The sequence below is a fragment of the Babylonia areolata genome, chromosome 18, assembly GCF_041734735.1.
Source record: "Babylonia areolata isolate BAREFJ2019XMU chromosome 18, ASM4173473v1, whole genome shotgun sequence".
Taxonomy (NCBI): domain Eukaryota; kingdom Metazoa; phylum Mollusca; class Gastropoda; order Neogastropoda; family Buccinidae; genus Babylonia; species Babylonia areolata.
In genome coordinates, this window is record NC_134893.1 from 7915341 (window position 1) to 7930586 (window position 15246).

Sequence of the window (15246 nt, forward strand, 5' to 3'; positions counted from 1 at the left end):
CTATCCTCAGTCCCCATCCCACCTCCATCTCCCTTTCTCTTTGTCTGTCCCATCTCATCATTTTCCAGGTTCCGTCATGTCCTGCTTTGACCTCTTACACAGGGTGAAAGGTCAACATAAGATAGTGCCGCTCTTGTGGGTTGTCATTACAGTTGCTTCACAAATATACTTTTATACAATACAGGTCCTTGCATAAACGATTTTATATAATCTTTTTAGTTTTAACATAAACTAACTCGATCACATGTTAATTGCTGAGACATTGATGACATCATCCACGTACTACATTATAATAATCAATGGTCTTCAGCGCTGGGCTATATCACGCCGCCTTTTCCGGAAGTAAAATTCTCCGCCGTCGTCCAATTCTGGTAGGAAGGCTACTGCTGCAAGAAGCTAAGGAAAATTATAAAAAGGTGGGTAAATCAATGCTGTACTTTTAACAGTGGTTTATGTATGTGTCTTTGGTGCCATGTTTTATTTATTCACCAAATGGGAACGTTGTAGCTTGGTTGGGAGAGGTGTAAGTCCCCGACACTTCACATTGACTCATCCGAGTCATTCGGGTGATACGTCGTGAGTAAGCTTCTAATCAATTTACCCCCAAGACACTGGACCTGTTCCACGGCAATTTTCAGGATTGCATGACTGTCTGTTGGGTGATTTTTGAACATATTTGTTTGGACGATCGTCCGTTTGTGGCCACATCTTTCACGAGACAGAAGTACTTGTTGCACGAGGCAAGAGAAGTGACAGAACCAGCATCTCAGTTGCAGACAGAGACAGCACCGGTCTGCGGTCTGGACGGTTCCGTTGTATGAATCGTCCACCACATCTTCCAGAAACTCGAACTGCGCGTTTCATATAATCTGCTCTGTGCGCGTAATTTGAGCTTCACGAATCGCGAACACAGGTTTTGTGCAATTCGTAAACATCTATTTAGTACTGAAATCGGAATCTACAGTTCTTGCTCAGAACTCAACTCCGTCAGTCTGCCTGTGTTGTTCACTTTAGTTTAAATATCAGAGAGAGAGAGAGAGAGAGAGAGTGTGTGTGTGTGTGTGTGTGTGACATGTGCTTATATATATATATATATATATATATATATATATATATATATATATGTGTGTGTGTGTGTGTGTGTGTGAATATGTGCTTTTCATTTTTCTTTTTCTTGCTGATTTCGATTGCTATTTTTGTACTGATTAAAACAAATTACATGCATGTATAACTATGTATCAGTAAATATATTATATAAATATTTTTTGTACTGATTAAAACAGATTATATACATAACTATGTATCACTATTTTGTCAATTTCAACAAAACAAAATGACATTTTGAAACAACTGGATTTTTTTTTTATATTACTGAGTTAATGCAGTTATGATAAACTGAAGTTGGACAACCGACAAGTCACTGGAAAATGCACTTGCCCGGACAAATGTTGCACTTACCCTACTTTCATATACTTACATTCATTAAATATGCGCATGTGTGTACACACACACACACACACACACACACACATATAGAAAGAAGCTGTCAAACCCATTTCTTTAACTGATGTTTGTTTTATTCAGTTTCACAAAAGATAATTGATGTTTTGAACAGCCAAAACAAGTTTTCTCTCTCACTTGACAAAACACTGCCTTTAATGTATTTTCACAGTTGACTCATGATTTGAATCAGTGCAGAAATTCACCTTTGTCACATGAATTATAGGTTTGTCTTTTTGTTTTACTTTTTCTTGACTTGAGCATAGGACTAGGACAGTATTTGACTATGACAGTAGTATGAGTTCAGATGAGTTAGCTGAAACTAAGACTAGTTTTGAATTCTGTTGTTTAACTCATTTCAAACCATTTTTCACACCAAGTATGTTTGCAGTTAGTTGATAGCTGTAAAAGTGTAATATAATTTAATAACTCTCCCCTCCTGCACACACATCACACTCACGTAATCAGTCTAGATAAAAACAATATGTTCTTAAGTGGCAGGGAAGACAAAGGTTAATCAAAGCAAAGTGTGAGGAGATATTTTCCAGCCTGACCTGAAGGACTTACAAGGATCGACAGTGTCTGAAAAAATATGGAAGAGTTCAAGAGCTTAGCTGCTGAGAAAGAAAAATGGTCATTGGCCATGCTGTTTGAACATTTGGACTAAGGGACGGAAGTGATTCTTGTAAAGTTCACCTCTTAAGCTTGAATGAAAATGTTCATATTATTATAATATATATATATATTTTTTTAAATATAAAGGCAGATCCTGAACAGATGTACCTCAATGATAAATGGACAGTGCAGTTGATAAAACAGTGAATACTCTGTGAAAAAAGAGCTGATTGGTATGTTGGGAACCAACCACCTTAACTTAGAATGACAGGTTGCCGCTGTATAAATTCTGGAAAGCAGTAACACAGTTTTGAAAACTGGTGTATGACAGACTTATTCTGAGTATCAAGATGACAACTTATGAGTGAAAGATGATGATGAATAATACGGATACTTGTATAGTGCCTTTCCTCGGTCAGAGACGAAGCTCTAAGTGCTTTACAAGCACAGGGTCATTAGCACAACAGGCTGCCTTCCTGGGTAGAGTGAACTGATGGCTGCCATTTGGTTTTCATCATTCGTTTCTTGTGTCATTCAGTCAGATTTCAGGCATGCACACACACTCACACAGACATGTAACATTTTACATGTATAACAGTTTTGTTTATTTACCCTGCCAGAATGAATTTTTGTTTTTCATGAATTCCTTTTATTTTGGGGTTTTGTTTTTCATGATCATTTTCCTTCTGTCTTTCTCCTCTGAATTGATTTTCTTCTCCCCGTTTTCATTAGGTCAGCATGGCTGAACAGGAAGAACAAGTGGAAGCTGTCGCTCAGGAAGATGAGAATGATGACAACCCTGACTACAAGGCTCCTGCCCCAAAGTCTTTGGATGAAATTCTGCAGCAGGATAAGGAGGATGAGAGCTTGCGAAAGTACAAGGAACAGCTCCTGGCTGAAGCTGGCTCTGGAGAGGTCATCATCGTTGGTGAGCTCAGACACAGTGTAATATTGATAAGAATTAAGATTTTATGTTGTGAGGGTGACGTCAGATGCATACAGTGAGATAATATCTGCACTGCTAATTTAGAAAAAAAAGAAGACATATAAAGCAAATTTATATACATATATGTGAGCGTGCGTGTGTCTGTGTGTGCATGTGTGCGTGCTTGAATGTTTCTAAACATTAAACGCATGCGTTCTTTGCGTACATTCACAAACACACCCGTGTGTATTATACTCCTTGTCTTAGTTAGATATGCTGTGTGTTTCTGAGATGTTACCAACTACCTCTGAATGCTATCCCACATTATCACCATTTAAGGGCAAATCTGTTTTACAAACAATGTGATGGAAAACATGTTGAAGAGTTTGTGCATTGCGTTTGTCTGTATAAAGTATACAGCCTTAAGGAAGAAGCCTTTGTTTAGCCTTATTATCACTTTACTAATGTGATAAAAATACATTTATTTTATAAAAATCTCAAAGGTAATCATGCTGATAAAACTGCATTGTATGTTGCAGAAAGCATGAAATAATTGATTGAAAATGTGATACTGACACCGATTCAGTGATTGATACAGAATGTTAGTTGTGTATAATTTTTGCTTTAAAAGTTCATCACACATAGACCATAGATGTTAATTTATGCATTTCATCTTGTCAGCATGGGCCAGAAACTGAAAGCCTGCACAGACTAGTTTGTTTTGTTTTTGTTTTTTTTACACTTGCACACATGTGAAGATAAACAAATACGAAATGATGGGCAGACTTGCTGAAGAAATAAGAATACATCTACCTACCCTTTGTCTTTGTGTGTGTGTGTGTGTGTGTGTGTGTGTGTGTGTGTGTGTTGTTTTCATTTTTAATTGTTTTGTTTTGATTATTTGCAGATGAGAAAAATCCCTTGAATGTGATTGTGAAGAAGCTTGCCATTTCCGTGGATGGAAGAGAAGATGTCGAGATTGATCTGACATGTTAGTATTGTTAGTGCTAATCATTCGTTTTTTGTTTAGATAGTGGCATTTAGAACAACATTAAATAATGTTTTTAACATTGAGGAAAAGATATTATTCAGGTTACCTTCAGCAAAGTAGCTAAGAAGAAGTTTTGTTTTTAAATAGCATTGGAAAAGAAAGATTAATCAGCATATCAAGAAGTAGCATAACCAACATTCATAACTGCTTTCATTTGTCTTGTCAACATGAACTCATGATTAAAGACCAAGAAATCACACAGCCATCAGTGGTGTTATAGAATTAGGATTTCCTCTAAAATTTGTTGTTGAATCTGCAAGACTTTTTTTTTTTTCCAGTTTCCATTCTCATACAACCTACAGAATTTCCTAAGTTAAAATTGGCAGAACCTTCATTTCACACTTGCATTTTATAGATTTTGAGAAATGCACAAACACACACACATACAAAAAGCCAGTATAAAATCAGCAGTTTCAAAACGTCTGATGCTCAGTGGATATGTCTGATCAAGACCAGTGCCATAGTGTGTCAGGCATGTACATTCACATGGATATCAACATGACATGTCCAGACTCATCCAAACATAATAGATTTAAAATGCTTGTTTAAGTAAAAAAAAAATTTTTTTTAATTGAATTGTGACAAAAATGAACTGATTATTATTGGCAACTGAGAAAAAGATAAGTACTTTGGTCAGAAACTGTATGTGCAGCAGGTAGGAGGTACATTCCTGTCAGTCCTTGGCATCTGCAGTGGCTTGCTAACATCCACAGGCAGGGGAGAGAGAGCTGCTGTCATCCTATGTTGCTTTGAATGGGAAGTTCCTGTTAAGTACAGCAAAGGGAGCCAGTATCTTAGCTTATTTTGATCTGGGCAGCTGAACATTGTGGCAGAAATTATTTGTTCTCATTCTGTGAGGTGGGCAGAATGGACTTTTGTCCATGTACTTGTTCAAGCATTTTGGCATTACTGATGGATTTTTGGCAAACCATCGACTTCCATCCTGTTTGTCTGTGGTCCCAGAACCAGAAATCTTACCCAGTGAGGCCCTGTTCATCTGTTGGTGTGTCATATGGGCTGTTTTCCCAATTCCCTTGCATTGGATTACTTCTTCAGTTTTGAGGCAGTTCAGTGACTGATTTTACCATTAAAAGCTCTGTCCTTTCTCAGCCATCCTTTCTGTTTCTTTTTCATCCATCAGGAGACGTAACCAAGTCCATGCTCTCAGCTTGTCTAGTTATAATGTTCAGGTGTCTTAGCTCTGACATTCACATGATTTGTCTGTGTTGTGAAAATGAAGCTTTTAGCATGTGTTCATCCCCATTGTAAAGGGCCAGAGGCCTCTGTAATTAAAACATTCTGAGTTCTGTGTGGTGAAAACGTTCCACATGTTCCCCCCAAAGCACACTGTGTGATGGAAACTAAACTTAGCATTTAAGTCTCTTGCATTTGGTTTCTCAGATGTAAAACTCCCCTCAGTGTTTGACTTGTTTGGGCTGTTTTAGCCTCAGAATGAGTGCACCAAACACCATCAACAAATAAAGTGATGTATAACAGGTACAGGCATATTAGAGTACACAAGCAAGCATGTAACATTTTGTATTGAACAAGAAATTGTAATGTCATCAGTTTGTAAACGACATCAATTGTAATGCCATCAGTTTGTAAACAACATCAATGTATCTGTCATCCTGGTGTCTGATTGCTTTCTGCATTCTTCTAGTGCCCAAAGACAAAATCAAGGAGAGCAAGCTTGTGCTGAAGGAGGGCTGCAGGTACCGGGTGAAGATCTTCTTCAACGTTCAAAGAGAGATCGTGCCTGGCCTGCGATATGAGCAGAAGGTCTACCGAAAAGGCGTGAGAAGTACGGACAACTTTCTTTACTTTGGTCTGGTTTTTCTGTCTCTGCAACTACCTATCCTACCTTTCCCCATCCCTCCTCCTCATAGCCCCCAGCCCACCTTTTTTTTTATTGATTAAAAAATGTTTTTTTTTTAGAGGGTAATGAAGTGGGAGGGGCGGGGGGATGGTGAGGGTTAATGGGGGATAGGAAAATCAAAGAAAAGTACTGATTCTAAACATCTTGATATTAAACATAGTGTCTTAGGTATTTAGGTGTCCAATGTGTGTTTTAGAACCTTCTGTTTTCTGAGTTGAACTCAGCTTGATAAGGAATTAATGATTTAATCCATGTATGAGAGTGAAGAGGATGATACTGTTTGATTGATTGCTGGACTACTTCAGTGATTGAGATATATTTCAGGAAGTTTGTATCTAGCATTATTAGTTTGTACTTTATCTGTAGTGTGTGTGCGTGCATGTTTGCGTGCGAGACTCTTTTTTCACTGAAACAAGATTAACTACACCTTATACATTGTTTAGGCTTTTAATTATAATACTGTTTAAAAAAATGAGTATATGATTATGTCTGTGATATATATTATATATATATCTTTGTATATATGTGTGTGGGGTTGGGGGTGGGAGATATGGACGTGTGTGTGTGTGCTTGTACAAGTAAGTGTTCATCTGTGTGTGTAAGTGTGTGTGTGCGTGTGCGTGTTTGTGTGTGTGTGTGGGTGTGTGTGCCGTGGAAGCTGCGATACATAGACTAGAAATTCCGAGTGTGTGGAGGAGGGGGTAGTGGAGGTGCAGGGAAATTTGTGGTGTGTGTGTGTGTGTGTGTGTGTGTGTGTTGGAGCTCATGTACGTTTATATGTATTTGACTGTGCTTTCATATCTATGAAGCTGCGTTTTGGGGGCGTATCTGTTGTGCGTGTGTGGGTGTATGTGTGAATGTGTGTCTTCATGTTTTATATTTATTTGCTTATTTATCATCATTGTTGTGTTATTTATTTAATTATTTATTTATATTATTATTATTATTATTTTATCATTATTTTCATTACTACTATCTTTTTTTTTTTTTTTTTTTTTTTTTTTTTCTCAAGGCCTGACTAAGCGCGTTGGGTTACGCTGCTGGTCAGGCATCTGCTTGGCAGATGTGGTGTAGCGTATATGGGTTTGTCCGAACGCAGTGACGCCTCCTTGAGCTACTGATACTGATACTGATACTGATACTGTGACAGTTTGTCCATGCTTGTGTGTACTGAGAGTGTGTGCGTTGATGTGCACAGTTGATTTATACACTCACACACACCAAGGCTTTTGTCTGTGAGGAAGATAACTGTCTAGGGTCATACACTGTCTTATTGCAGTTGACAAAGGAGTCCACATGGTTGGAAGTTATGGACCCAAGAAGGACCTGCATGTGTACAACACGCCTTACGAAGATGCTCCCAATGGCATGCTGGCTCGAGGAGACTACAAGGTGGAGAGTCGATTCACCGATGACGACAAGAAGATTTACCTGGAGTGGGAGTGGCACTTATCCATCAAGAAGGAATTTGATTAAGGTGTTTTGATCTTCCCTGCTCCATTTCTTTGTATGTTTGTCGCCCTGTGTCAGTGAGAATCAAAGCAAGTCTGTTGACGTTTTTTGAATTTTTTTTGTGATGTGATGTTTTTTTGGTCACAGTATACACTTTTGTCCTCAGCATGGTGTCTATTTTTCCATCAGTGGTGCAGTTTCTTGATTGTGGAAAAGAAGACCGCATATTTTGGACGCGAATATGTACATGCATCCTTCATCATTAGGTGTTCATTGTAAAAGAAATTTCTGTGTATATTTGATTACTTAAAGACCAAGGCTCTGGTTTTTTTTTCGTTTTAGTTACAAGGATGATTGAGTTTATTGCCCCAGTTTATCATTTTTTTTTCTTTACACAGTAAATCAGTTCATCACAGTGGAGCTTGATTGGGATAAAAGTAAGAATTTGATTGTCGATAAAGTGTCATGAAGTGGACTTAATGTATTGTTTTGATCTTTTTTAAATACTTTTTTTCTTAGATCACCACCAAATGATAAATTATGTAGACAATTTCCCTTGCACCATCCACTTACATTGTTTCTCTCTGTCTTTCCTTCTCGTTCTGTCGCAAAAACTACAACCTCATTTGGATAAGAGAAGTGGACCCATTTTAAGCCAAAATGTTTTTTGCTTTGATTGACAATGACAATTATTTTTTGTAAATTTTTAAGGAATGAAAGATTGGGCAAGTGCTTGTTCTGTATTTATTACATACATTTTTATGTCGTGATGAGATTTTTTTTCCCCAAACTGTATTGTATAGTTTCTTTGGAGACAGTCTGCGTTTGTGAGTGTTTGAAAGGCTCGACACTTAGCGCAGAAGATGTACTTATTATCTTTACATTTTTATTCAGACCACTTCATTTTTTCCTTTGGGTTTGTCATGTTTTGTACGTTTGACCATGTTTGGGGGGCATGCAAGTCAGTTTGAAACTGGTGATCTTGATGAATCTGTATGCGAAATGTTACAGACCAAGGCTTTCAGTATTTGTTTTTTCACATATCATTGTGAGAAGTGTTCCACTGTGTTGTATATAAGTTTGCCTGACTTTTCCCAACCCTAATGGTTAGCTATTTGTGTTCGCAGCAGTGTAAGTTATTTCAATTTTGAAGAAAATGTGAAGCTTTACCTTGTGCTTTGTGATCAATAATTTGTCCATGTTGTCTCTAGTTACTGAGTCACCATGACACAGCAGTTGAGGAAATCTTGTGTATGGAGTTGTACCAGTCTGAGTCAAGGGTGATTTGTTTGTGGTAACTTCTCCTTGGCTTTTGTAGCTGTCAGGCATGTTAACTCCACTCTGAAAATGAAGGGGAAAGAAATGGTAAAAAACCCTCAGTGCTCTGTGACTGGTAAAAAAAAAAGAAAGAAAAAAAAAGTAGTAGTAGTAGTATAACACGATCAGTACATTTAAGTACCTTAAGAGTGTAACATTTCTAAAATCAGACTGGAGTGAATGACATGGAGGTCAAATAATATGGCATAGACAATAAAGCAGGTGTTCCCATTAACAACATGTATTGTCTGCTGTGTTTGCACTTTCTTGCAGGAGAGGCAAACATTACAGGTAACCTGTAACTAAGCAGCAGCTTTTAACTATGGCCACGGGCTGTTAGTTTTTTTTTGTTTTGCTTTGATCAGGACTGTGTTTAAAGCTAAAAGATTTTTCCTGTGCAATACTGGATGGATGTAAAAATAGTTAACGAGATGACTATTTTTACAGAAACTGTGCAAGCACATGTACACACTCACACCTCTTGATTTTGAGATTTGCCTGCGTTATGCTGGGAACTAACTGTTGCTGATGAGAAAGACAATCCTGTTCAAACTGCATACACTGTACCAGATATGTTTGCCATTTTCAAAAAAAAAAGGTAGTCTTTTTTGTGAGGACTAAGTGGGTGACTCAAGCGTTGCTTTCACTGTGGATGTATCTGAAAGATGATTGTAATCTGCTACACATCTTTGAAATGTAACTCAATATTTGTGTAGAGGACAGAAGTTTACCCTTTCATGTACTTGCAAAACATGGCTGCCGTGATGATGAGATCTTATTCCAATATTTTTGTGTTTGATCAATTCCAGTATTGCTCATGTTGTGTCCATTTGACAGTTTGTTTCCCACATTGTTTCAGACTTCAGGTTTGTTAGGGTGGGGTTTTATGTATATGTCTGTACAAGGTTGCTTGCAAGCTACGGACATTTTGTTCTGAAGCATTCATTATACTCCATGGCTTATCAAAGACTGGCTCTGTGTCTGTAGCACTGAACAAAGTCTATTTGGTGTGGGGAAAAGTGTAATCATTAATTCAACTTCAATTATTTATTGACTGCATTTCTTGTTGTTTTTGATCATTAAAAAAAAAAAAGTTGACGCTCCCAAAGCATTATTGACATCAAGTTCACACTTTAATTTTTCAGCTTCCTTTATCCAAACATTGAGTTTATTTTTGCTTCTTTACCCAGAACCTGGAGTTTCTGTTTGAATCAGTTTTTTTTCTAGGATCTGTGTTCAGACCTGAGGCTGCTTTTGTGGGCAGATGAGCAATGAATAACATGAACTGAAAGCGGCTGTGACAAGTGCATTTAGTCAGACACTGACTTAACCAGTATTGATGGTATTTTCTAGTCTTACGCGTCTCATGATGAGTTGATTTTTATTGAATTAATTGGCAAATTGATGAATTGAGTGTAGGTAAAGAAATATTTTCTTTGGCTCATGTATGTAAAGTCATTTTCCCACTTTGGTAAGAATAATACTAATATACTAATTCCAGTACTTGTGAGAACAGTGTTCAGTTATAACTGAGATTGGAACTTGTCAGCTATGTGTTTGAAACCATTTAAACAATTGTGTTTGAATGAAGAAACACCAGGTATTTGTCATGACTAATAGGAAATAAAACTGTTTATTCTGAAGTCTTGAAAGTTGGTCATGAATTACTATATTTTGAACAACAACATATCAGGTAAATCAAACAGCCAATGAAAAATGCATGCAGATTGCAACTTAGTTTAATTTCATACACCAAACAGATGCGTTGATGTATTTGACATGAGGATGAAGGTTGAGGAGAAAGATAATTGTGTCGTTGCTTTAAAATTTCAGTAATGACGAAAACACAGCTATATACCCCTCTTCTAGTTGACTTAATTCCAAGTAACTATGAATGAACTTTTGAAGACAGTTTTGATAATTTGAACCTAAAAGTTCATTTTTTTCCTCTCTTTTGTTATGGTGTTATTATTATTATTATTATTTTTAATAGGGCTATCTCCCTCAAGTTACTGCATACACAGTTTGATGTGGAGGAACAGTGGGGAGGGAGGAAGAAATGGATGAAGTCAAAAAGTAGTTTTCAGTATTAAGACATTCAAAGGTATATTGACAATTGCACTTGAGTTGAATAGCTTTTTAATAGCCAAAATCATAGTAGAATTATGTAAAAGTGAAAAAGGAATTGAGTGTTTGTTTGTTTGTTGTTGTTTTTTTGGTGGATGTTTTTGTTTACATTAAGCCTGAGCCCAGAGATTAGCCCTCCTTTACAAGTGAGTGTAGATCAAAGTTCTCAACAGCTGTTAAGTGTTGAGTCTTTTTCCTTTTTTTTCTTTTTTTTCTTTTTTTTTTTTTCTGTTTTTTTCATACATTAGGTCTGAGCAAGAAACCAGCCCCCCCTTTTTAACAGCGTGGATCAAAGTACTCAACAACAGATTGCCTCATGATTTTAGATTAGCACTGATAATTTATAATGCAGCTGGATATAACAAAGGGTTTGGGGTGTTTTTTAATGGTTTTTTTTTTTAAGCCTGAGATTTTAATGTCTGTGAATTGATCACTGAAATATGGTGTATTTGGCATCAGTGGTTTTTTATATGGACACACAAAATCCTCACAGACATGGTGCATTTTCTCTCTCACATTATCAGTTTCTGCCACATTACCACTTGAACACCCCCGGCTCCCCCCCTAACACACACAAACATACACACTTTCTCTGCTGTCTCTCTCAAACCTCTCAGTGGCATTTATTTTCTTTCTCATTTTGGTAACATTGATTTTAACTTTACACAACACCATTTTTATTTTTCCATTTAATGGTAAAGATAATTTTAAAAGTGTCAATAAATTTATACAGTTTCAAGTTGTATGTTTTTTTCTTTTCTTTTTTTTTTTAGTCTTCAAACTACATTTTTCATGGCAGTATCAGAGACAGGAGCCCGCTGATCTAAGCTGTCAAGCTGTAATATTGGAAATGTAGAAATAATCATGGAGAACAGCTGGTCTGAAACGTTCCAACAGATACATCTTTGTCATTTTTATTTTGTTATGATACCCACTACGCTAGTCCTTTTGAAAAATGATATATATTTTATTGTATTCACCTTAACTTGTAACTTGTGTTATTCGCATTCAGGTGCTTATGAAGATGTTTACAACTACCAATTCTCAATTTACTATTTTCGTATGTATCTCATTTGGCTGTGGAACAGCTTTTTCTTATCCAGTGTTTGGTTGTTTTTTTTTGGTTTTTTTTGCAAGTGTTTTTATGTTTTGTTTGTAATGTTTAAGTGCCTTTTGTAAGTCCTTCCCCAATGTTCTTTTCACTTTTAATGGTTCAGCTTTACATTCAGTTTTAGCTCGATTGTGCGTGAAGGTGTTAAACAGAGATGGTCAACTGCTTGCTTCAACAGTTGTGTTCACTATGAGAGCTAATGCTATGCAAAGCTGATATTCACTGAATTTTTTTTTCTCTCTCTCCTAATTTGGACCCATCCCACTGGAACCATTTTCTGTTTACTTGCATGTCTATCATAATGTATGCTAATACCTGTATCAGTGGTACTTAGTGTAATAAATTCTTCAGGCATGTGCTTCTTCGCTTTCGTTTGTTGGGTGTGGGTATGAGCGTGTCTAATGATATGTAACCATTATGTCTGCATAGTAATTTAATTAGAAACATGTCAGAGCTACAGTCTACCACACACACATGTATTATGAGTCTTAGACAAACTCTAATTCTGTCTCTCCCTAACACACATATACGCACAAACTCACACACACTTTGATAGCACATTGGAAAATCTTCCCATTCTGTGCTTTATCTTTTATCACTTTATAGATCATTTGGTGTTCTCATAACAATTCAAAATGAGTATGACTGAAACTTTTGTCCCAGTCTTTTGAACAGACACATACAATACACAAACATATTTGTCAACTCAGCTTAGAATGCCATCCAGGATGAAATTGGGGAAAGTCTGGACAGGTGAGTTCTGAAGCTGCACAAATAGCTGATAAATTCAACAAACTGAAAAGGTACTTTTTTTATTATTTTGAATCAAGAAATTGACATTGCTATGATATTCCTTAAAAAAAGGTATGCTTATTTGCAATTTCAGACTCGGAGGCTTTAGTGAAACTCCAAAGTTACATTGAAAATGTTCTTTCACGAGGCTCCAAATAACTTATTGCAGGAAATTTTTATATAGGCAATATTTATCTTCAGATTCTGCAGATAATAATAAGTTGACGCACACATCGGTTACATAAATCATGAGAATGTGTGACATAGGAAAGTTTTTATTTTTAAAGGATTGACACTGAAACCAGTGAAGGCATAAAAAGTATGCATAACTATAAAAGTGTCATAGTTTTGTTTGTGTTTTTTCCCACATGTTTCTTATTGATCCTGGGTCATCAGATTTTGTTTTGAGGTTGCAAATGAAACTTCAGAAAACTTAGACTCCAGACTATTCACTTCCCTCTCCCTCTTTTTTGTGTGCGTTGTTTTTGCTCACATGTGTAAACAAAACGAGTTGTAATCATCCGTGCGTGTGTGTGTGTGTGTGTGTGTGTGTGATTTTTTCAACCACAGCAGTTCACGGAGAAGCGAAACATGGCAGGAGTGTAGTCAAAAAAAAATATCTACAACCATTCTCTTTATGATACCGGAAATCGAAGACAGAGGTCAAGGTCATAACATAGCACACTGGAGCAAACTTCTGCGCATGACGGCTTGTGTCGTTCATTCAACAAGGTCCAAGGCAGCAAGTTCAGTAACAACACATAACTTCGGGTTCGGGTATCAGATCACACAGGAAAACATGCGTCGACATCTGATTTGAATCGTTGTGTTTGAAACCATTCATGAGTTTCAGTTTCTCAAGGAGACGTCGCGGCGTTCGGACCAATCCATAATTTTACGCAACACCACATCTGCATGGCAGACGCCTGACCAGCAACATAACTCAACGAGCTTAGTCAGGCCTTTAGTGCATGCATATATATATATATGTATGTATGTATATATATATATATTTTTTTTTTTCCCCCAAGCAACTGGTTTGCGGAAACCCCCCAATATGTGGCAAAATAATCAACGTGTTGATTGTGGCTACACAACAGAAGAAGAAGAAGTACCCATCAGAGTGGATTTCTTCTACGTAATTTTGCATAATAATTTCTATTATTCACATGATTTATGTGACATTTTCATGTGTCCCCACGGGGTTTCCGGAAATGAACATGTCTTGCCATGGGTTCTTTTTCAGTGCGCCAGGTGCGTGCTGCCGGCACACAGGACCTCGATTTCTCGTCTCAGCCGAATGACTATATGGTCAGTTTGATTTTCCAGTCAAACTGGGATTCGAACCCAGACCCTCACGGACTCTCTACATTGGCAGACGAGCGTCTTAACCATGGCAGGCCATGGTACATGAATATATATAACTGGAATATCTAAATTTAATCAATAGGCCCATTTTTATAATTCATATCATCACTGTACCTCGATCTCTTTAAAACTGGAACATCTGAATTTGATTAATAGGCCCATTTCTATAAGTTGCATCATCGGTGTACATCAATTTCTTTCTTTGTATCTCTGTTTTCTGTTTGTAATAGCAACGTAAAACAAGCGAATCGTTCATTGTATGGAATCTCCCAAGGATATCTGTACGCGGTAGATATCGCCATGCCCACTTCTCAGCTCTCTCTTGTTTCCCCACCTCGTCTTCGCGAGAAGTATGCGGGGAGAAATGAGGCCAGCATGAAAGCAAAACAACTGTCCTTGTTAGAAAGTTTGTCCTATTGGGTGGGGTCGTTAATCACGAGACAAAGTACATCTTTAAAAGACAGAGAAGAAAGAAAACATTTACCCTTCTTTCTTTTTCGTTATTCTCCAAGCCAGCTGCTTAAGGGTCAGATTTCTCTTGCCACGATGACACAGACCATAGACGCTCTCTTTTACACGTCAGTGCTTAGATGTTGACGTGGGCTGTCGTGTCGTTTCTGCAGTTTGTCGCTAAGTGTAGACATTTCAGGTGCGCAGCATGGAATGACCAGAGACGTATATATATGCCCAGTATTGTCTCTGACTGAGACTAACGATTCTCCTTCACACTCACTGTAGTAGTAGGATCGGATTCGCTCTTTCCGTAAAAACGAAATCATTAGGTTACTTGGTTAGCATGACGTTGGTATTCACTGACGGTAGGTATGTAAGGGGTGTGCGTTAGCCATCTTGGTTACAGATGTGTGTGTGTGTGTGTGTGTGTGTGAGCGCGCGCGCGCGCGAGACGCGGTGTGTGTGTGGATGTGTGCGCGCGCAATTTGCTACGTTGGATATGCAAGGGAGAAAGTGTGCTGCCTGTCAGTCTGTTCGGTCAGATTTATGTTAAAATACTATCACCTACCTGCTATGGTTGTTAACATTTTTTTTTCCACAAAGCATGCGCTTTAAAAATGCACTCAGAGTGTCGTTTTACGTATCAGATGGGCGCT

At 37.5% G+C, this 15246-nt stretch overlaps 1 protein-coding gene across 1 annotated transcript; it reads left to right on the forward strand.

Annotated features, from left to right (window-relative positions):
- Positions 1-310: 310 nt before the first annotated feature.
- LOC143292415 (rho GDP-dissociation inhibitor 1-like) lies at positions 311-12335 on the forward strand. The gene is made up of 5 exons (XM_076602663.1): positions 311-416; positions 2848-3043; positions 3948-4031; positions 5755-5895; positions 7250-12335. Exons 2-5 carry the CDS (start codon positions 2854-2856, stop codon positions 7444-7446), a joined length of 612 nt encoding a protein of 203 aa, XP_076458778.1. The 5' UTR covers positions 311-416; positions 2848-2853; the 3' UTR covers positions 7447-12335.
- The last annotated feature ends 2911 nt before the right edge of the window (positions 12336-15246 follow it).

Coding starts and splice junctions, on each gene's coding strand:
- LOC143292415 (XM_076602663.1), top strand. CDS start 2,854: ATGGCTGAACAGGAAGAACAAGTGGAAGCTGTCGCTCAGGAAGATGAG. Junction 3,044..3,947: donor TGGAGAGGTCATCATCGTTG/GTGAGCTCAGAC, acceptor GATTATTTGCAG/ATGAGAAAAATCCCTTGAAT. Junction 4,032..5,754: donor TGTCGAGATTGATCTGACAT/GTTAGTATTGTT, acceptor GCATTCTTCTAG/TGCCCAAAGACAAAATCAAG.